The sequence below is a fragment of the Epinephelus lanceolatus genome, chromosome 15, assembly GCF_041903045.1.
Source record: "Epinephelus lanceolatus isolate andai-2023 chromosome 15, ASM4190304v1, whole genome shotgun sequence".
Lineage (NCBI taxonomy): Eukaryota > Metazoa > Chordata > Actinopteri > Perciformes > Serranidae > Epinephelus > Epinephelus lanceolatus.
The window spans coordinates 27,990,692-28,013,291 of record NC_135748.1 but is presented as its reverse complement, the minus strand read 5'-3'; the positions used below and the strand labels follow the sequence as shown (position 1 = coordinate 28,013,291).

General features: G+C 41.8%; 1 protein-coding gene across 4 annotated transcripts in view; it reads left to right on the top strand.

The window, feature by feature from the left end:
- Positions 1 to 22,600, top strand: part of fermt2 (FERM domain containing kindlin 2) — a 62,471-nt gene that overhangs the window by 28,764 nt on the left and 11,107 nt on the right. For 2 of the 4 annotated variants that reach the window (XM_033642514.2, XM_033642516.2), the window contains exons 4-10: positions 9,615 to 9,743; positions 12,923 to 12,955; positions 14,628 to 14,853; positions 14,979 to 15,081; positions 15,298 to 15,405; positions 20,316 to 20,450; positions 21,074 to 21,123. In XM_033642514.2, coding sequence (XP_033498405.1) covers positions 9,615 to 9,743; positions 12,923 to 12,955; positions 14,628 to 14,853; positions 14,979 to 15,081; positions 15,298 to 15,405; positions 20,316 to 20,450; positions 21,074 to 21,123 — 784 coding nt within the window. The remainder of the gene's footprint in view (positions 1 to 9,614; positions 9,744 to 12,922; positions 12,956 to 14,627; positions 14,854 to 14,978; positions 15,082 to 15,297; positions 15,406 to 20,315; positions 20,451 to 21,073; positions 21,124 to 22,600) is intronic. The other 2 variants (XM_033642517.2, XM_033642518.2) reach the window with 1 other exon arrangement.

Here is a 22,600-nt window from a genome sequence, read left to right as displayed (position 1 = left end):
AAGTCAAGGCACTGATCCGATACCACGTAATTAACCAATAAACTTTTCAGTAGTTTCACACCAGGATAAAAACTTTACCTGGGAATACATTTTTGCTGCTCTTAAACAGAGTTGTACACACAGTAAGTTGTGCTGTGCACCCACTGACAACTAGAGCTTGAAAGAAGAATTGATTTCTGAAAAAAAAAAAAAAAGCTGTCAGCAAAAAGTCAAACTAGATAAGAAGAGAAAGTTCTACGGCAATCATTCTATGTTTTCATGTTTTACAAAGGGTTTCACTAAGCCATGCCATACAGCAACAATAGCAATCATAAATCCATTCAGGATTAGTATCTGGTCAGTACTTGGTGTCGGCCAATACAGAAATTCAGGAATCAGAATCAGGAAGGAGAAAATGGTATCACAGCATCTCTAGTTTCAGTTTAGTTTTTATTAGTTTTAGTATTAGTTTTTTATTGTAATATGGGGGCTATTTGTCATGGCAAGATTTAAGAAGTTAAAATATTTAATACAATAGAAACACAACACTGTGTGAAGATAATTGACTTACAGTTTTGTAGACATCCCAGCCTCAAAAAACATGCAGCAATGCCTCCTCATGTTAGTAGTGTTGACAAATTTGACCAAACTGGCAAAGATATTTGCCAAATGTATATTTTTTAGTTAGTTTTGTAAGTATACGATATCATTTCAGTTAGTTTTCTTTTTTTTTTTTATTATGTTCCAGCCCCAGTTTCATAGACCTCCATTACAGGATATTTACAGAACCACCTTTTCCATAATGTAAATCACCTTGAATAACAGCAGGAGTAACAACCTTGCTGTCACAAACAAGAAAAGAAAGAGAAAGAAAATCAATTGATAAAAGACAAATGAAGACAAAAAACAAGGAAAAATAGATAAAAAGAAAAACACACACACCTATCAAGCAAAAGTTTAATTTTTAAGTGTCGTTTTCTTTTTATTTCAGTTAACTTGTTTTAGTTTTTAGTTTAGTTTTAATTAACTATAATAACCTTGTTAAGAAGGTGTCAGCTATAGTGTTGGGTTATAGTGCGGATATATTGTAGGGCTGCAACTAAAACATCAGGAAATAGTGAAAAATGTGATGGAAAAAAAAGGTGATCAAAAAGTAACATTAAAGGTTGAGTGTGTAGGATTAAGGGGCATCCTTAAGAGTATTTTCATTAGTACAGTTTATTATCACCTGAAAATAAGAACCATTGTGTTTTCATCACCCTAGAGTGAGCGTTTATATCCACATAGGGAGCCTCTTCCACGGGGTCCACCATGTTGTTCTACTATAGCCCAGAATGGACAAATCAAACACCGGCTCTAGATAAGGGCATTCGCATATTCCCATTTTCGCATCAGCTACCATAGTCCTCCTACAAGCTTGACTCACAGGAGGGGTATCAGTTATGGAACTTCATCACTCAGTGCCACTGAATCCTACACACTAGACCTCTAATTAATTATTTGACTCAGTATTTCAGCTTTAAAATGTTGTATGAAGTGCAAAACATCAGAGCTGTATTTGAGAAAAAAAAGAATGGCACTGAACTGGGCCCTCTGGTTTTTGTAGAGGCTAATTTTCCCAGTGAAGAGTCACAGTCAGACATGAGCGTGTCCCGTCTAGACAACCTGGAATCACTTCCAACACATTAAATACACTCATACACCTCCTCCCTCCAACAGTAGGCTGTTTTACTCTTCCTGTGAGCTAGCACACAAAATGTACTCTCTCCACAACTGACTAACACATGACTGCGGACCTGGGGGGCTGAGGTGGAAAAAAAAGAGGTTGCCTCTCTCAGCAAAGCACCACTTCAGGGTAACAAGAGTCAGGCTGCTTCACTTAAGCGCTGTGGTTTTTAGTAAGCACTTCTTTGCGAGCATGTGTGGGAAAACTGAGACAGTAAAGAAGTATTCTCTGGAATATGCACGGGGCAGCAGCAACATATGTAACTATTAGCATCTGTCAGCACCGAAACGTTACAGTGAGTCAAATAAACGACCAGAGAAATGGATGAACAGGCAGGAAAGGAAAGTGATTCAGAGCATGTTTGTCAATATCCAGGGACGTAAAGAACACAGGAGGAGCTTGAAGAACGGCGTTGACAGTTGAGGAGGTGTATTGCAGTGATGTGTTTGGTCTCTGTCCTCCTAAAAGCTTTTTAGATTTGTGTGGGACTGTTGCTTTATCGTTTTGGTCCAGCAGATTTATGGCACATCAACCTGCGGTCTGCTTGACTGGCCCGGGTGAGCTGGCTACTGTTGTCACAACACAGGAGGAGTGCGGTTTGGCCTCAGCTCCAACCCCTAAATTTAAATGCATTATTATCCTTCCTTGAGTGGCCTTTTAGCACCTTTGTAGCAGCCAGTCTGACAGATGAAGAGAACATCTGACACTAAGTAGCTGAGGTCTTTTTATTTTTAATTTTTCTTAAAGCTAGAACAAAAAAATATCAAAAGTGATGTATATGATGGCACTGAGTCACAGCAATGATTCAGAATGAAGATTTATTGCAATTTTTGTTCATTTTTTTAAACTAGACCATGGGAAAAAGTTAAATCATACACTTGTCATAGCTGTTTATCATAAGACATATCTCCAAAAGAAATGAGCATCTCATGTCAGTCTGTCTTTGACTTTTATTTCAGCAGCATCATATACTGCATAGAAAATCTGGAAATAAACTAATAACTGTTTTTACGGTCTTCTTTTAAGAATTTTATTCCTGTGAAGCACTTTTCAAATTTGCTAAGTAAACTGCTACATTCAGCTAGCTTGCTAATAAAGCTTGTAGTGTTTTTCACACATTGATGTATTTGTGGCGGCTGCTACAATATCAACACTGACAGCCACTTATTGATTTTCCTTTTTTTTTTTTTTTTTTTTTTTTTTTTTTAGGATTTAAAAGGGAAAAATCTTATTCAACTGCAGAGCTGTGCTTAGCTCATTGAGACGCTCAGCTCCTTGCCAAGCTCCTGCTCTCTCTGTCTTTATCAAACCACAAATGAGAGGAGTATTAGCGCGCTAGTGAATCCCATCGTCCCTCTGCCTCTCCCCGCTGCTGTATGGGACAGTGGTTCCCGACAAATGGGTCAAGGGTCCACTCTGAACGGACCATAAGTGACTCACAAACATGTCAAGTTTGTAAAAGACACTTAATTTTTAAGTACAATAAGTTTCCGGCACAGAGCTTTTATTTTGAAGTGCCGTTTCCTGCTGTAGAGTGAGTGAGTAATGGACAGCTACTTGACAGAGACAGCAAACTAGCTGGACAACATGGCCAAACACAAGTATGACACTCAATATATTAAACTGTGTGGACCTTGAACCAGTGACTAAGGAGAAGTCTGGACCCTGTGGCTGGACCAGTTGGGAACCACTGGTATAGGACACTATTCACTGGGAGGAGAAGAGGTGGAAACTCAGTTGAGGCTTTGGCAACACGATTTCAGCTGGTGCAAACCCCAGCGCTGGGGTTCACAGTGGACTGGGTCTAATCTGTGTAACAGTAGTAACTTTATGTTTGCTGATCTGGAAGGAAGTTTGTGCCAGCTTGGCTGAATTTGTGTCACTATTAGAGCAGTTGAAGGTCCATGTTCTCAGACTGTTTGCCATTTTCTGCTTTCTTGCATCAGATTTGTTTATCTTGAAAAGAATATGACCCCTCATTATGTGTAGATTACCACAACAAAAGTGGCAACACCCTTCCACTTCCGCAGTTGAATTAAAGAGATCAGACATTAAAAAAGTCAATTAGAATATTGTAAAAAGAAAAATAGCAGTATTGAAGCGAATAGATGGTTTTTCCCACCTGTACAAATATTTAACTTCACTTTTCTTATCATCTGCTAAATTCTTTACATATAAAATATCCATGCCATTTACATTTTTATATTATTATCTGTTTCCCATCTGACTGAGACTATGTGAGTCATATTTCAGCGCTGTATTTATTCAGTCCTCCCTGGAACAAATGCTTGATTTATAGCTCTTGAGTATTGATCAATCAGCCATGCAGCCCAATAACTACCTCTCAGTAATATTAAGAAGTACGTAGGGAGAAACAGAAGGTAAAATCACCCCTCTTTAATTTTTTTTATTTTGTCCATGTAGGGTCTCAAACAGTTTGTACGGTAAACTTTAGTGCTGTAAAATTAGACTGTGACGGTGTTTGTGATTCTTCTGCGGCTGGCCTTACTCACTGCAGTGAATCATGTGTTCCAAGGAGTAGATCTCGCAAGTCCAGCTGGCTTTCAGTCAACTCCTCTCCGCTGGCTCGAGGCCTGGTTACTGCCACATGTCTGCAGGATGGAGGATCGGGGTCTTATTGTCTAAGGTGTCATTTCTGCTAATGGAAATCAACCAAGCTTTTGTAAGCACTCTTAACCATCACTCACCCTTCCTCCTCCTCCTGACACCGGCCACAACTATGTGGTGAGCGTAGGAGCAGTCTTTCCCACAGATCATGATTCTGAAATTATCACTATAAACATACAATTCAACACTCAACTGAAAATGTCAGCAGAAATTTACTGCAGCACTTACCCGTCTGAAAAATACAAGTGGAGCGTTGTCTTATATTTTCCCCTTAGCCTGACTTAGTCATCTTTATCTCTTTGTTTTTGATAGCATTAATACTTTAGCAGACATGCTAACACCTCATTCCCTTCATGGGAATAATGACAAACACACATCAGTCATTTTCTTTACCCCACCCACCCATTTCCCACTTCTCTCATTTCCAGGCGATTCAGTAGAGACACCTAAAATATTACTTTTACAGGAATGTTTTCCTCCTCTGATAATAGATCCTGTCACAGAAAATGGATTTTTACCCCATTAAGTAATGGTTTCATGAGCATTTTGTGACCAAAATTTTTGCTTTTGAGCCACACTTTTGATCCATAGAGGGCTAAAATATGTCAGGAAGCAACTGTTCCATGGAAATAATAAATGGATGTTATGCTTATGATGATATTAGTTTAATTATGTGTCAGATTGGTCTTGCTTAGTAGAAATTTGCCCTGTAGATAGAGGTGCAATCCATTGCAAGTCTGAAGTCGATAATTCTGAGTTGGTATTTCCGACTTCCAATCCAGTGTCTCTGCTCGGAAAAACAAGAGCCCCTTTCATACATGTACTACAAGCCCAAAATGATCTTAACATTGAGAGCGCAAATGTCTGAATCAGTTGGATCGGACATTAAACGGACTTTATCTTGCCAGCTCCCTAGAACTAAGTCTGTGTAGTGTCTGATTGATCCCATGTATGAATAGAGCAAGTAATTGTCTAACGCCTGCGGGTGAAGAACAAGGAACATTGACATGACAATAAAAATTTCTACCAGAGAGATGATGGCATCCAGGCACTTTTGTCCATAAGGGCCAAGGCCGAAATCATCAGACAGATTTAAGGGACGTCAAGAGACTCGGTTGTTAATGACCAAGTTATGAACTAGCTATGTGACCACCATGTAATATCCTCCTGAGACCCGAACTTTTGATGGTGTGCATTTTTATTTTCTCCTAGCTATTTGGGATCAGTAGCATCCGATAAGTATAAAAAACAAAACACTGTCAATGTTAATTAAGTCGCAATATCCTCAAATGTGGACGTCAAATTTGTTGCCATATCAAACTACAAACATTATTAATCATAAATAAACAAGTTTCAACCATAAAATGTGATCAGGTTTTAGACCTTGTCCACTTTTGTGCATTTTCCTGCATGCTTTATCCAGGCGCCACCCCTCACCCAAACCATAAGGAGTATTTCCAGTAGGTGAGAATGCTTCTGACATTGACAGTCTCCTGTTGTGTGCTACATGTGTGAAAGAGACATATGTCACACACTCGGGACAATGTCCGGAGTTGACATGGGAAAATGGCCTTAGATGCCCATTTCAAACTGCTGTTTGTATATCAGGTCTCTGAGCTTCACAAGCATCTACAGAAGACCTCCATTAATCACCACAACATCATCAGCGTAGAGAAATGGTATGTGAAATAGGTCAACTGTCCAACTCATCTTTTCTCATTCAAAAAACAGCTTAAAGCTGTGTGAACGGGTGCTGTGCGTAATAGTTTGAAACCATAGCCAACAGCATCAAGTTGTAAAACTTATGTGCATTAGTTTTGCTGTGGGTGGAGACGGGGTTCCGCATGCTCACGAAGACATCTATGAAATACAGATAGACTGAATGGAAGTGCAGCTACAGTGTTGCAGCACAAAAGTAAAGCAAAAATTGGGTGAGCTGCCATGTTGCTGTGACGTCATGTGTGTGTTGATATTGGCAAACTCGGTTAGATGAAGCGTCGGAACTTGGAATTTCGACTTAAATGACCTTTTCCTCGCACTTTTCCGTGTCTGAGGTTGTTTTTTTCTTAGTTCAGAGAACATTGCATCGCAGCATAAATTCCTTGGTGTTGGTGACAATGACTTCATAAGAACGAGCAGTAAGTAGTAAAACGCCACATGACTCTGCAGTGCCTCACCAAGAGACACAGTCCAGCTCACGTACACACAGTTTGATACACACTCGACTGTGTGTGTTGGCCTCCTCGCCACAGCTCAGTGGGGCTAAAGCTCGGCAGCACGCCTGCAACTCACATGGCTGTATAAGGGCACAGGGATTGTGCTTCACCGCTGCAGCCGAGCGAGAACGAAGGAGAAGGGAGGCAGAGAGAGTGAGAGGGAGAGAGGGCGAGCTCCCATCTGGTAGTTCTTAAAACTCCTGGAATGCTTTTGCTTTAGTTACACAAACCAAACAAGCTTTCTCACCAAGCCAAGACGTTCTCTCTCCCCTCCTGCTCGTGCTTTCCTCAACACCCTCTTCAATCAGTCTGCAACACCTTTCCAATCCTTCATCTTTAAAAAAAAAAAGAGAGAGAGATTTATATCAGTGGATATAAGAAAATGAACATTTTTTTTCAACAGTGCAAATAATGACACGAGGCTCTCAGATATCATCTCGCTTAATTGATTTATATGGAATCTTGGGACAACTACATCCAGCTGAGGTTCCAGATGTGCTCACTTTCAGACTGCACCATCTATTGTCGTCCTGACACATCCTGGCCGTTTCAGTACTACATCAGAACTATCCCTAAGCCCATCTTAAAACATCATTGCTGCCGCTGAGTGATGGTTCCCTGGCCTCTGAGCCTGAGGGAGGGAGTTAGCAGAGGGCAGAGAAGCCGGGGAGAGAGTCTGCTCTGTTTTGGTCATTATATTCACTGTGGTGTCTCACTGTCTGATTGGGATCTTTGCACACAGCTCACACACTGATAGGTTTCATTTATGGTGCCTCTCTATCTTCAAGGATGATTTTTTGGTGATTTTGTGAAAGCTGTGCCGTCCTATTATGCGCCAACAGTAACCGAATAGTGTGTGAGAGGAGTAGTCGGAGGTAGGAGGGTAAGAAGGAGATAGAGGTTGCGTCTGCCCTGTCTCAGTTGGGGATTACAGTTAAAGCAAGATTTGTTGGGGCCCTGAGAAAAGGGATTTGCAATTTTCCACCACTCGTGTGCACAGCTGTCTACAATTCATACCCATCTCCTCACACTCTTTGCTTTCTCTTACTACTCTCCTTTCTTACCTTAGCATTTTTTCAATTCAAAGAGGACGTATTTTGCTCATTTTCAGGTTCATACTTGTATTTTTAGTTTCTACTAGAACATGTTTACTTGATTTAATGTTCAAAAAACACTTTATTTTTCTCATACTGTCCATGCTGGAACACCTAAAGCTCTGTTTTAGCTTCTGTCTCTTTCAGAAAGAGCCTGGTCTGCTCTGATTGGTCGGTGTTTCTGGGTCTTGACTGTAAAGGAGTAGAGCGGCTTTTTCTACTGTTGAAAATAACCAATAAAAGCTGCTAAGCTAAAATCTTTACAACTGGACATGTTCCAGCAGGAATATGATCTAAAATCAGACAGAAATTAATGATTCCCTGAGGTTAGCATGTGGCTAAATGTAGCAGGGTAGGCTATGTAATGTAAACACAGTAGCATGCCTGGAGCAGATGATCATACAAAGAAATCTCTCATAAACTGGCCTCAGCTTGTAGCCAAAGTAGAAACACAGTTGTATTCAGAATGGTCTGAAGCCTGAGGTCTTTGGTCACAGGGATTACTTTTACATATGTTTCCCTCATCATTTGAAACGTTGTCCATGTTTAATATGAACATCTGACATTATAACAATTTCCCAAGGGTTCCCATAGTCATGAAATTGCTGGAAAAGTTATGGAATTAGAAAAACTGTTTTCCAGGCCTGTAAATGGTTTAGGATCATCAGAACGTTTGGAAAAGTTTATGTTTTAAATATGGTTATGAAAATACCAAAACATGTCTTACGTTACATGAATACTTTACCCGTATTACTAATTTTACGTCTAGTAATGCACTTGGTGACCACTGACATGTCAGTAGTATCACATGATACGTGTACGCAGCTGGTTGGTGGCAGGACTGTCTAATGAGTGATTAAAGTTTCATGCCACCACCTATCAAATGAAAGCCAAAAATATATATATCTGTTAGGGCTGCAACTAACGATTATTTTCATTGTCGACAAATCTGTCGATTATTCCATGGATTAGTCGACTAATCATTTTATCGAAAAATGTGTTAAAATGTTGAAAAATGTTGGTCTGTCTCTTCCAAACCCCAAAATTATGTCATCAAATGTCTTGTTTCATACCCACGCCAAAGGGTTTTAGTTCACCATCATGGGAGAGTGTGTAAAGCTGCCCATATTTGAACGTAAGAAGCTGCAATAAGAGTATTTTGGGGTACTTTTATTGTACTTTTCTATGAGAAATGACTCAAACCGATTAGTTGACTCTTAGTTGACACAGATTATTTTAATAGCAGATTAGTCATCGATTAGTTGACTAATCATTGCATCCCTAATATCTATATATCAACAATTGACGTTGACGCCATAGGGGAAGCCAGTCCCCTAGTTAGTCTCCAGTCATGCTAAAGGAAAAACAAGGTGTCCGTGTGGTCTTGAAAAGCACTAAAAGTTGATGAATCAGTTTGGTAAAAATCAAGGCCCTTTAAAAGTATTAAAAAACTCTTCAATGCAAATTGAAAGTATTGATTTTTATAGCTTGTTTCAATTTGTATAAAGTTTTACTGAATTTAGTTATTACTTTTATTTTTAATCAGGTGTGTCGTGGGATTCTGGTGGAATCCCGCTCAATTTTATGTCATGTTTAAGCGCTCGTTTATGTGCTCGGCTTGCTGATCTGCTTACCTATTTTAAACTATTTAAATGAAGTCATGGAAATGTGGCAAAATATTACAGAAAAGTTTTGGAAAGTCTTTGGTAAAGATGTATGGGAACCCTGTATATTTAGGTCCCCTTTAAGTTGCCTTATTGTTACTGTATTCACCTACATCACAAGTTCTACACATTGTCTGTGTGCTCTGTGAGAGGTCATGTGGTTCATTTAAAGCCTGTACTTTGAAACAGCCTAAATCACTGTATGTTTTTAGTGACTTCTCTGTGTCCTGACTGGCTTGGCTTTGTTGTGAGGCAAAGTTGTGTTTACGTGACATCAGTTGAACTTTCTTGCTTTCCCTTCCTCCAGACATCCGCCACCCAGAAGAGCTATCTCTACTGCGTAAGCCCCGTGATCCCAAGAAGAAGAAGAAAAAGCTGGAGGAGGCAGAGGAAGACGATCTGGAGCTGGAGGGTCCGCTGTTAACCCCTGGATCAGGTGAGCTGACGGATCGTAACTCCTACGTGGAGATGAAGCATTTATGGCTCCAAGGCACTTGTTACAGTGTTTGCTCTGAAATATTTCAGCAGCAGGAAGGAACAATATTATTTCTTGAAATAAAAAAGAGACAAGTACGTTTTGCACTTCACATGTGCATCAACTGATGAGTTGGCTCATGCCGACTCTCTGTCTTAGGTTCAAGGTCTAGTTTCAAGTAATTATGGAGCATTGGGTTTTATTTTTGCATATCATTGTGAAACGTAATAATCTCGTTTCCCTCAAGCAGCAGGTTGAATAACAGGTTCCACTGGCTGCTATGGAGCGTCCTCCATTCTTTTTTTTCTGAGCCTGATCACGCCTGTGGTTCGAAAACCACTAAGATAACTCCAGATTGCTGCACCCTGCTTCTAGTGACCAAATATGAATGTGTGAGTTTGAGGCCTGCATGGGATCCACAGCCCTGGCTCCCAGCTCCTTGGCAGGGAGGACAAAGAATGGTTGAGATTCCACACATAGTTGGTCATGCTGCCATTTTAAACCCAAACCAGGCTACACGACTGCAGCTATACTGGCCCTCCTCCCTCCCTCCCTCCTTCCGCCAGTGATGGGAGAGTTACAACCATGTGAGCAGGGAGGAGCAGAACAAAACAGGCTGTGCTGCTGTCACAGAGTTAGCATTAACCCAAACTGCTAACACTATGAGACAGGGTGAATGGGACTCTTTGTGTGAGTTGAGTCTCTTCTTCCCTGGCCTCTGGTGTGTCTGCTGGCTCCTTAGACTCAGCTCAACATGCATATGCACTCTCATGTGAGTGGGAAAGGGCTGACAATGATTGTTAACTTAGTGAACGGTCAGAGTCAAGAAAAAAATAATTCGTCTGACATGCTAGCAGCATCTATTTGCCCATGTGTCGAAATGCAATGAGTGACAGAAAACTCTGTTTTTATGAGCAACACATGACGATCACGCCCAAAGTTGCATCATTACATTTCAAGGGCGTGCTGCGTCGATGCCTCTGGTACAGATGCATTTTGTTTTCAGTGGGCGACTGTGGTCACACCATTAGGTGGTGCAGAAAAAGATTCAACAGGAATTTGCAGAATTTGTTTACTGTCACAACTCTCCCTGTGTGTGAGCACACACACACACTTCCTGCGTCCTCCCTATCAGATCACATGCTACAGTCAGAGTGTATTTCATGGCCAAGTTGTAAGGCATTATTCCGTCCCTTGTGAGGAAGGGCTGGCCTCTTAGGTCAGGTCTCCTGATAGGAATCACAAGGTTTTGCAGAGAGGCAGCGATGCAGTCAGAGACACAGCCTTCTCCTGTGCAGCAAACAGCTTCTGCAAAACTCCTGATGAAGGGTGGAGGGCACACTGCACCTCACCATGGTCTTACTTCACTTTTAGAATTACTTTGATCTCATATGGAGCTGCAGTGATTAGTGGATTAATCAATTAGTCATTCAACAGAAATTAACAAGCAACTATTTTCATAATTATTGGAGTAATTTCCGAGCAAGAAATTGCAAAAATGCAAGAATCCAGCTTCTTTAATGTGAATATTATCTGATTTTCTTATGGTACGTGTCCACAGGGGCGTTTTTAGATGTGCTGCTTTCCAGCATTGGACACCTACTGTGCGTGTCTCTGGTCACGTGGGCTGTCGGCTCCATTTTTCATTCTTCAAACCAGACAATCATGGAGGCTCCATTGGCAACTTTCTCTTATATTATGAAAAAAGTTCACCGACATGTGTCTCTGAAAACATTTGAGGCAAGAAATAAGCGATGCAGTTGCTGAATCAGTCTTCATTTGAGATCAATAGCGGTTAGTTAAGTGATGTTTTCAGGTGTTTCCAGAGGCCATGAGTCACACCGGACACCCCTAATTTGCGTAAAGTAGCCTAGATTCAACTTTAGACGAATGAGTTGCAGATGCCCTGTCTCTCGAAATGCAGTCCAGCGCTACCAGGATGCATCGCACAGCTGCTAACGTAGACAGTGAGTGGGAAGCGTGGAATTGACGGGCCTGTGGACACTTATCTTTAGTCTCCTATGATTGTAAAGTGAATATCTTTGGGTTTTGGATTGTTGGCCAGACAAAACAGACGTTTGAAGACAACATCTTGCACTCTGGAACTTGTGACAGGTAATTTTTTTCTCCTGACATTTTGTAGACTAAATGATAAATGGATTAATCAAGAAAGTAATCAGTAGACTGAAAATACTGGAAATAATCATCATATTTTCTGCCAGAATTTTATTCATTTACTTCACATTTAAATGGCTTTCTGCCTTTGCCTCACCATCTTTTTAATCACTTGTTTGTAACTGACAATGTTGGTTCAACAAATCGATCAATTCCTTATACAGTGGCTCAGACACACACAGTACAGAGTGCATATACTGTACCAGGAGGTCCTCACTGACCTCAGGAGCAAATGACATGGGTGGATGGTGAGCGCTATAAGAAGTACATGACCAATCGTTTCTACTTAAAGACTGGCAACCCTTTTTCCGAAACCTCAACATCTGTCCTTAAATGTATCGCCTAGGAAACTCCATGTCCCCTGTCTGTCTGCACACATGTCAAGTGCCCCACAGAATTGGTCATTTCGGTAAAAAAACAACATATGTAATCCTCAGCTGTTTTCATGACTCAGACAATGAGCCATGATGTTGCCCATGATGCCAGTCCCTGTAGGCCCACCGCATCTTGACGTGCCTGCCGTATCTAATTATCTGTCCTGTCAGCGAACATATCTCAGACAGTCAGTACTTTTATATTTGTGCTGCAGTTTATACATGCATGGCTGGGTCACGTCGACCAACGCCTTGCCTGGGTTTTCAATCAGTCATGCTGCGTTGGATGGCTATGAATGGGTGGATGGAAATGACAGAGCCTCACCAGTCATTCCAGGGTGATCTACCCTCTGCGAAGAGGGTAAACTGAGTCATCCACTCTGAGGCTGACAGTTGGCAGTGCCCACGGAAATATCACGGATCTCCCCATTCTTGTATTCCTCTACTTTTTGTCTTTTCTGTTTCCTCCTGCCCTCGTAGACATCTCGGTATCTTAAATCTGTCCACTTGATGTTTTTTGTTCCCATTCCATTTCTTCCCTCCGACTCTTTCCTGTCTTTCCCTCTCTTACTCTTTCTCTTTTCATCCTAGCCTCTGAGGTAATATACATCGGACCTGTCAAAGGTAAGCTTTCCTCTTCCTCTGTCCTTTACTCTTCAGCACTGCTTCCTCACCCTCGCCTTCCCCTCCTTCCTCCTTCCCCTCCACCCTCCCCCACAGCTGGAGTGTAAGGTCACATGACATCTGTAACCTTTCGGGACATACAGCTGAGTCACCTGACTGCTCGTCCAGAGGAAGTCAGCTGATTCGGGTGGTCACATGATTAAGGCTTTGCCTCACATTAGAAATGAGCTCAAAGTTACTCCAGGCCTGCTCACTGCGCCTGCTGACTGTTTTGAAGGGTAGTTCATCACATTTTAGTGCTTGAAAATGGTGGTTACTGACATGATCATAATTATTAGTAGATGTTTTTGTGTTTTATGCTCTACCTTTTTGAAAGAAGCTCAGAAATCAGACACTTTTTGGTCCATAATCCCACATACACACCACAACTAAAAGCCCACACAGAGTCTCTGGGTTAAAATCAAATCCACAAGAGACACTTTAATTTATTGACAAACCTCTCAAGGTTTACTTCCAATCCTAACAGCCCACGGTGGTCCAACTTCATCCATCTAAGCCCCCTATGAATCCCCAATGTGGGAGCATCAGGGAGTCAAGTCATGTTAACATTCTTTGTGCCTCTTCGCCTGCATCGGAGAGTCAGTAAACAGGATGGAGGAGGATGGAGTTGCGTTTTTAATGTGCTGCCAGCTTTCACCTTATAGATGGTCTCTCTGGATATTTGGGATTCCTCAAGAGCCCCTTTGGGAGATGCAAGTCCTCTCCCTGACCTGATGCACTCAGCATTAACGGAAAAACCTTGAAAGAACCAATGAATAACACCCTCCCCCACAAGGGATGTGTGGCCATAGCCCGCACCCTGTTCTCATGACCTCAGCTCGCAAACACAAACACACACGTGCACACTCACAAATCAAGTCCACTTCCTGGTTTCAGAAGGGATTTAGTGGTTTAGCCAGTGTTGCTTCTTGACCTAGGCCCCACAGAGGGAGAGAGGGAACGGGGGAGCATGGGGCCAAAATACGACCACAGGGCCAGCCAACAGGAAATGCAAACAGCTTGACTTTGGTGGCTTGCTGATGCTGTAGCCAAAATTCAGCCAAATTAACAAAGGCAAAATGTTGAGCCCTTACTCAGTGAAGATTTAGATTAAAAATGATGTGGCTGATTTTTTTGTTATAACCCATGTATCCTCCCATACCTCTTCATTCCCGCTCTCCTCTCTGTGGCGAGTGTTGCAGTAGTTTGCTGTGTGCAGTGCATTCCTGCAGGTTTTTTGACTGTGAATAAGTGGGTGACCCTGATCATGTTCTGCGTCATCTGCATGCTGATCCACATCAATCCCGCCATCAGCAGGAGGCCATAGTTGAAGCCACTCATCTGCAAAGCGTGGGCTGGTAGTCACGTGGTGTTGTTGATCGCTAGCTGGCCTGGCTAGGCTGCAAGTGTGTGTGCTTATTTAAGAAAGTGTTCACCCCTTTTTACCCTGATGCTGTTGTTGATGTAAAGTATTTGTGAATGTGCACTTCTTTGCTTTGAAATTGGAGTGTTTATTAGATTTTCTGACTGTTAGTATGAAACTTTAATTTAATTTAATATTACTACTTTAATGAATGTGATCATTTTCTTTTTATGCACTATAAGGGTCTAACTGTTGACTGTGTGTTTTCAGGGAGCATCTACTCCAGTCCAGGCTTGTACAGCAAAACCATGACTCCCACCTATGACTCCAGAGACGGCAGCCCGCTGTCACCCACCACTGCCTGGTTTGGGGACAGCCCCCTGTCTGAGGGCAACCCCAGCATCCTCGCTGTCAGCCAGCCAATCTCTTCACCAGACATCCTGGTCAAACTCTACAAGCCCCAGTCCCTGCTGGACAAAGCCAAAATCAACCAGGGGTGAGATGAACTTTGCTTGGTAGTTATGTGGTTTGGTTAAACTGTTTATAGCCAGAAATGCTGTGGTTGCAAGAGGCTACAGAGTTTGTTTATTGAAGAAGACATTATATTCTCTGTCTGTGCAGGTGGTTGGACTCATCCAGGTCTCTGATGGAGCAGGATGTAAAGGAGAATGAGGTGCTGCTGCTGAGGTTTAAATACCACAGTTTCTTTGACCTCAACCCAAAGGTGCGTCCCATAGACAATACAGTACAATTTCACTTTGCTAACAGAGTCCCGGAGGACATTGTGGTGTGTGAAAAGGTTTTATTGGTGTAGTGCTCCTTTAAGTAGAGTATTTGGTGTACAACCCTGTGGGTATCAGGTGTGAAGAGAACGTGTGAGTCTGTGTTTATTCACTGTTTGTTTCCATGCCTGTTAACGCCACGACAAACCTCTTCACAGTATGATGCCATCCGAGTGAACCAGCTCTATGAGCAGTCCAAGTGGGCCATCCTTCTGGAGGAAATTGAGTGCACGGAGGAGGAAATGATGATGTTTGCTGCCCTGCAGGTACAGAGACTGTGTGTGTTTGTGCATTTGTGTGTGTGTGTGAGTGCCTGATCTTAATTTTCCTGTCTCAGCATTCGTTAGTCAGGCTCTGATATTTGAAGACCTGCAGTCTTCTTTTCATTGGGCAATGGGCACATTGCCTTCTCAACCGCAAGCTAATGAATTGGATGGGCTTCCAGCCCAGAGCTGAGACATATGGTTGCCAGTTCTGCTGCAGCACGCACACTAAAACCTGACTATTGCACACTGATGCAGAATTAGTTCATGGAGGCATTATCACACGTTCCCACTGAGCTTCTAAATATGCCTCAATATCATTCAAATCCCTGTATTTCTGACTTTATAGAATTCATAGAAAAAAGGGAGGCATTAGGGTAAAACAAAAGATCTCTTGTGAATAATTAATGCCAGTCGACTTGAAAGACATTAATGCATTTACCTCAGTTAACCAGAGTGAAGTGTCACTTTTAGTGATGTTGCTAGGTACAAGTCTTGAATCCCTGAAGCATTAAAATCTGAAAGGATGCCATAAACTCACTATGGATGCGTCCCAGGAACACACTATTATTTTATTTATTGGGGACCCACTGAATATCCCCAGGACCCACTCAGTTCACGACCTGTGGGTCCCGGGGATTTACTACATTGAAAATCTGTCAACATCACTGCACTTTAAATGCCTGGAAACCAGGCCTAGTGAGTCATAATGGCAGAGAAATAAAAACATGGTGTTCAACTATCGTATTTAAATTTCATTAAAGGTCCAGTGTGTGGGATTTGGTGAGATTTATTGGCAGAAATGGAACATAATATAATAAGTTTGTTTTCTTATGTGTATAACATCCTGAAAATAAGAGTTGTATGTTTTCGTTACCTGACAGTGAACCCTTTATATTGAATTACAGGGTGAGTCCTCGTCCTCGTAGTCCGCCATGTTGCATCTATGTTTCTACAGTATCCCAGAACAACAAACCAAACACTGGCTGTAGATAGGCCCACTTGAGTTTTTCGCATCAGCCACCATAGTTAGCAGCCCCTCTTCGATGAGCAACATCAGAAAACCCATCTGCGAAGAGCCAAACAGTGTCAGAGAAACATGGATTTGTAACATGAAACTGCTTTATTCAGTGTTTTTTACCGGTTTGAATCACCTGGTCCATTTGTTTTGGACAGGAAGAGACCTCTGCAGATAATTCGGCTCCTGGTAAAAACCTCCTGAACAATGAATACTAAAAGAACCCTAACCAGGAGTTCATGCTTGGCAAACAATCTACAATCCTCCCTGCTAGATGCCACTAAATCCTACACACTGCTCCTTTAAATGTTCTTGTCTATATACAGTAACCTGTAGAAATCCCCAGCATTATTCCTCCAATATTAAATTGTCTAACTAATACTAAAGGATCCAAGGCTTTATGTGATCAAGTAAATTCTACAAACCTTGAGGCCCTTTGCCGCAGCCACTCATACAGACCTGATCTGCCCTGTGCTTTGGAGCCACAGACAGTATCAGACATAGAAGTATTTCTCTTGAGTTTAAAGGCAGATCAAGAGGAGGAGAAATAGGAAGCAGTGAACGTATGATACAGATGTGAGCCCCTTCATCCCCCTCAGGTAGCCCCCGTGTCGTCTAGGGGTGGTGCCCCTGCTATTTCTGACCCTCATAAACTGTGGGTGCCAAGACCTGAGGACGCCACCCTGTCTTCACCCCCAGGGTAATTATAGAGCATCTCGGGCCATGGGACCCAGTGCCCCAACCCAGACCACCCACCCCCTGCAAGACACCATCTCATAGACCTGTTCACATTCCCCCAGAAGTCCTCCTACACTGTGAGGTGTTAGGTGCGTTTCATTAGACCGGTTATAATGACACTTAAACTGGTGTCTTATTACGCCTCTTGAGAGAGATGCTAATCCGAGTGGGGTGTTTAGACAGGCGGCTACTCTGTCGCTACCTGTCTGTTAGCACTTTGGTAGCTACTACTATGTTACAACTGGGTAGTATTAGCTCAGGGCTTTCGGCTAAGGTTTCACTGGTGAGAGTAGATACACGGCGTCTAAATAAAGAGCAGTGATTGTCCACATCTAGTATGCTGCTGGCTTGTGTTAGCATGCTATCACCTGGATGTTTTATTTTGGCATTACATGGAAATGAGGTAATCAGGAGTCAAGAACAGTAACCGACCTCATCGTCACCGACTTAAGGCACAAGTTGTACTTGTTACTCATGCACACAAACAGGAAACAACCCCCCCTTCAGTGCTGCAGCTTTTAAAAGACCGTCAGAGTGGAAGAGGTGGAGGAATGGAGTGTCATGGCAAGCCCTTTGTCCCACATTCTGTAACCTTATCTGGGCCAAAGCCTCACATATCTCTCTCAAAGTCTGTATCTTTCACTCTCTCGACAGCTGTTCATTCATATATTGGTGGGGGGTTGGTGGCTGGTTGACATTATAAATACCATTTGTCAACAAGTTGTATTTAGTGTCTGTGACTCACACTTGGAGGTAAACACAGCCAGGTTTTCATGAACATCCCCATCCTGCTGAATAGCTGTTTCCAGTGTTCTCTTTTCCTTATTGGCCCAGTCTAACACATGTTCCCTGTAAAAACAATTTCATAGCCTGTTACAGCCCAAAGACATGCTGAGAACACATTGTTCAAACTGTACTCCTCAGCTCTCTCAGTGAATCATCATCACCAAGCACTTCGTCTTCTCATCCTGAAACTCATCTTTATCTCCTTCAAAGATGAAAGTCTTTGTTTTATCACTGGTAAACTCAAAGGTGCACACTGGCAGCACTTGCTTTAATAAATACCAACACTTCTTCAACAATTTATGTGGCTATTATCACAGACCTTTTCACTTTTAGAAGATTAAGTTGAAGGGTTTGTGCACCAGTAGCATAAACAGCAGGAAGCTTTGTAGAAATCAGCAGAACTGTTGATGACGGTGTTTGAGTTGGAGGTAGACTTTGCGAGCAATTGTTAGTTGTTACCTTTTTTACTTTACTTTAAGGTAGTATGTGGGACTTTTTTTTAACCACAATTTAATTTAGTAGTTTAAACACATCATGTAACTGGAAGATTGTAGGTTTTAACAGTGTTGTGAGGACAAGACTTTGAAACTTTGTCCACAGCACCACAGACTTTGCTCCAACTGTTCTCCAAAACCTGTGGAGGAGTGCAAACTGAACCTGTATGTCTAAAAGCAGGAGTAAAGGTAGATTTATACTTGTGCCTCAGCTCTGTGCAGAGTCTACGCCATAGCGTACGCTCGTTGCCTTTGCTGTTGTGAGCATTTTTACTTGTGCGGTGATGTGCCTGTGTCACTCTGCAGTTACACCTCCAAAACACTAGTTGGCGGTGGGGTTTCTGTGAAGTGCTATAAAGTTTAGTTGATTTAAAACACAAATTAAACATGGCTTAATAGAGACCATTTAAAACACAAGTACACAAGTTGGCTTCCCTATAACTCGCAGCATTCACAGACAAAGCACTTGTGTTTTACTGGACACATTTTCCCCATACATACAACATGCTAACGTTATTAGCACAAGCCTATGGTATTTTATACTGTATAAATTAGCCTGGCAGCTAGCAGACTTTTCCTCTACCCATATGAAGCCAGGATAACACACAAGACTTAAAATGCTATTTTGTGGAGGCTCTATTGTCTTCACAATTTATTGTTACTTATCTGTGAAATTACAATAAATAAAAGCTTTGTTTCTACCGAGGGAAATGGTTTCAGCTTACAGAAACAGACAGGAGGTCTGCATCGCCACGTCGTGTAGTTACATTACTGGGTAGGTGCACATCAGGCTACACCATAGGTACAGTGTCGATTTGACACAGAAGTATAAATCCTGCTTAAATTTAGAAAAACATTCTGCTCTAACATGATCTTTTCATAAAAGTAGGCTATCTAGGCAGTGGAAAGACAGAGTTACCTTTAAAATTAGTGCCATATAACCAGAGAAAACAGAAGAAGTGCTCTGGTGTTTGCTTCTGCTCAAGAGGTAGAAAACCTACAACTACCAGAATGCACTGCACCGCACCAGACCCATAAACGCTCCCACTGGTGGGTGATTTAATGTAAGCTCGGCCGTTTTGACACAAGAAACAATATGCCCAGCTGGTAACAAACAATCTTGAACTACAGTTAAATGATAAGCTAAAATATGTTTCTGAAAACATCTGAGGCGAGAAAAAGGCAACACAGCAATAGAATCTTGATCCATGTTGGGTCAGCACTGCTTAGTTTTACCATTTGATGTCAGTATTTTCAGCCTTCGTTGTTACAATACAGGACACAGTATGATTTCAGACAGTATTCTTGTTAATAAATTCTCGTATTACAGCCAAACAGTGCACTAAAATATGTTTCTGGAGACATTTAAGGCAAGAAATAGGCAATAGAGTAACAGAATCTTGGTTTATATTTGATCAGCACTGCCTACTCTTTGTGTTTGTGGTGGTGGGCGTACGAAAATGTGGAAGTGCAATCTGTAGTTCAAGCAACAGCCATCAAAAAACTACCAGATGATGCGAAACAGGTCATCCAGTAGATTTAAGCTGGGAGATCTGGGTGCTGCTTAGATAACCACAGTTCATTTACACATTCTGCCCACATTGGTAAGATACAAGGCTGATTGAAAATCAGCAAAGTATCCCTTTAAAATGTCTCCATATGTAACTAGTTCATATGTATGACTGAGAAGTCTAGAAACATAAGGACAATTCATTTGATGATTCTAGACTGAAAAGTTTTTGAACGGAAAAATTAAATGTATTAGAAGTCTGTAAATGTCATGTATTCTCAAAATAGAACATACCACAGCAAATTAAGCGCTCAAAAAGTATTTAAGAATGGGCCTAACTGGAGTTACCTCTCTTTCTTTTCCTTAGTACCACATCAACAAGCTGTCAATCATGTCTTCAGACAACCACATGAATAACAGTGAGAAGGAGGTGGATGAGGTGGATGCAGCCCTGTCAGACCTGGAAATCACTTTGGAGGGAGGGAAGACGTCCAACACACTGGTATGACCACTCTGGCACATCTTTGCCTTCACTACAGGAAACTCCTCTTGGTTGTGGACAACATGTACTGGGCTCCAAACTCAGAATGTGAATTTATTTTCCAGTTGCAGCAGCTTGGCAGTGCGTTTAGTCCTTTGTGTCTCTACCGTATTCTGATGAAACCTCCTTTCATCAGCCACATTAAACAAGAGCGGAAACCTACACAGACACTGTACACTGACCCTGGAGAGGGGAAATTACAATGAATCTCACTGGAAGTGCTAAATTTCACACGGTTATTTATGAGGCCTGCATCTGACAAAAGATCGGGGGTGTGAGATATTTGACACTGAAACAAACCCAACAAAGGCTGCAAGTTACATGAATACGTTAAGAATATATGGGCCTATTATTACAGCAGCTCCGCCTCAAGAACTTGTTAAGTTTATACAGCTTATCAGAGGAAACTGAGCCTTGAGATATTACATAAGAAGTGTTGTCCTTAGCATATTCAACTGAGCAGTGACATTGAAAATGTACAAAGTTGAGCCTGAGGTCATTGCTTCGATTTTGTTCAACCCTGTTCTTTTGTATTGAAATCTCCCAGGTTTATACTAACAGTGTGCTTTTCCACTTCCCCCTAGGGTGACATCACATCTATTCCAGAGCTAGCGGACTATGTCAAAGTCTTCAAGTAAGTCCACATCCAGAGCTACCTGATCCCACAAGACCACACACACTTTCACTGTTATTAAAAAAAGAACTGTGTATAGGTTAGAGTTGGGTACAGAAACCCAGACCAAATCACAACGCAGACTTTGGTGCCTCACTTTGGTGCCAGATTGTGTGAGTAGCAAGTGTGTGTTCAACAAAGAGAGAAAGAAAGAGTGTGTGCGTGATGGTAAAAGTAAGGCTGCAGCGACTGGTGCAGAGAGTATGAAGTTAAACATCGCAGTGCAATGAGCCTATCCCATCTGACACTGGGCGAGTGGCGGGGTACACCCTGGACAGGTCACCAGACTATCACAGGGCTGACACATAGAGACAGACAACCATTCACGCTCACATTCACACCTACGGCCAATCTAGAGTCACCACTTCACCTGCATGTCTTTGGACCGTGGGAGGAAGCTGGAGCACCTGGAGAAAACCCACGCTGACACAGGGAGCACATGTTAACTCCATACAGAAGGGCTTGTACTTCATTTCGGTACAGTGCCTAGCTCCTGTGACATGATTTGTCCTTTTTATAAGTTGCAAAGGATGATTCTAGCAGCTGAGATAAATGCTGGTTTGGAGATCTTGCGTCAGCATGACCTTTCCCCCAAGAGACAAAGATGAACAGATTCAGGAACAGGCACACCTAGACACTCTTGCATTGTTTTGATTGTCTGTCTCCAGAAAGGAAGGACCAGAGGACAGGTCAACTTTGCATAGATAAAGGTGCCTTCCTGCCTTTTTCATTTCGAGCATAGATTGTTTTCTAGTAAACATATTTTATGAAGATGGACAGGTGTAAAATAATAATGATGAAGTATCTTATAATGTATAAATTTACCCCGAGCTTCTCTTGTGAACCAGCCTGCACTGGAGATTGTCCTTGCCCAAGAATCCTTATCAATATTCAAATTTAATTTCCTCTGCTAGATAAGTCTGAGGTTCTCGCAAGTTCTCGTGTTAGCAGTTATCTTATAAAAGGTGGAAGCTCAATGATTCATTTTAGGTAATTTAATCTTCCTCAGGCAACTGCTGAGGACACAATAATTGATCCCAACTCAAAACATATCTTTGCTGTTATTACTGTAACTGTGATTTAAGTGTTAAATTGTCATAGGATTTGGTATTTTATTGGTATTTTGAAATTGGTTCAGACACTGTTTAGGCACAGATACCATTTTAAAAGTATTTTCTTGGCCTCAGTATCGCAAAAAACTACAAACAATACCCAACCCCAGTATGATATCGTGCAAAGATTGCATTTGTCACAAGATATTGAGTCTATCAGAGAACCAGGAAATAGCATTTTCTGGCTAAATGAGAAACCTGTTGCCTGGTTTGCATCAGCGTAATAGGTTCCATTGTTTTGCCAGAGGACATTTACAGGCTGAGCTTCAGTTTAGCTTTTCAGAGTGATTAAAGTTGGACCAAGCAGATTTTTAACCATATTCATT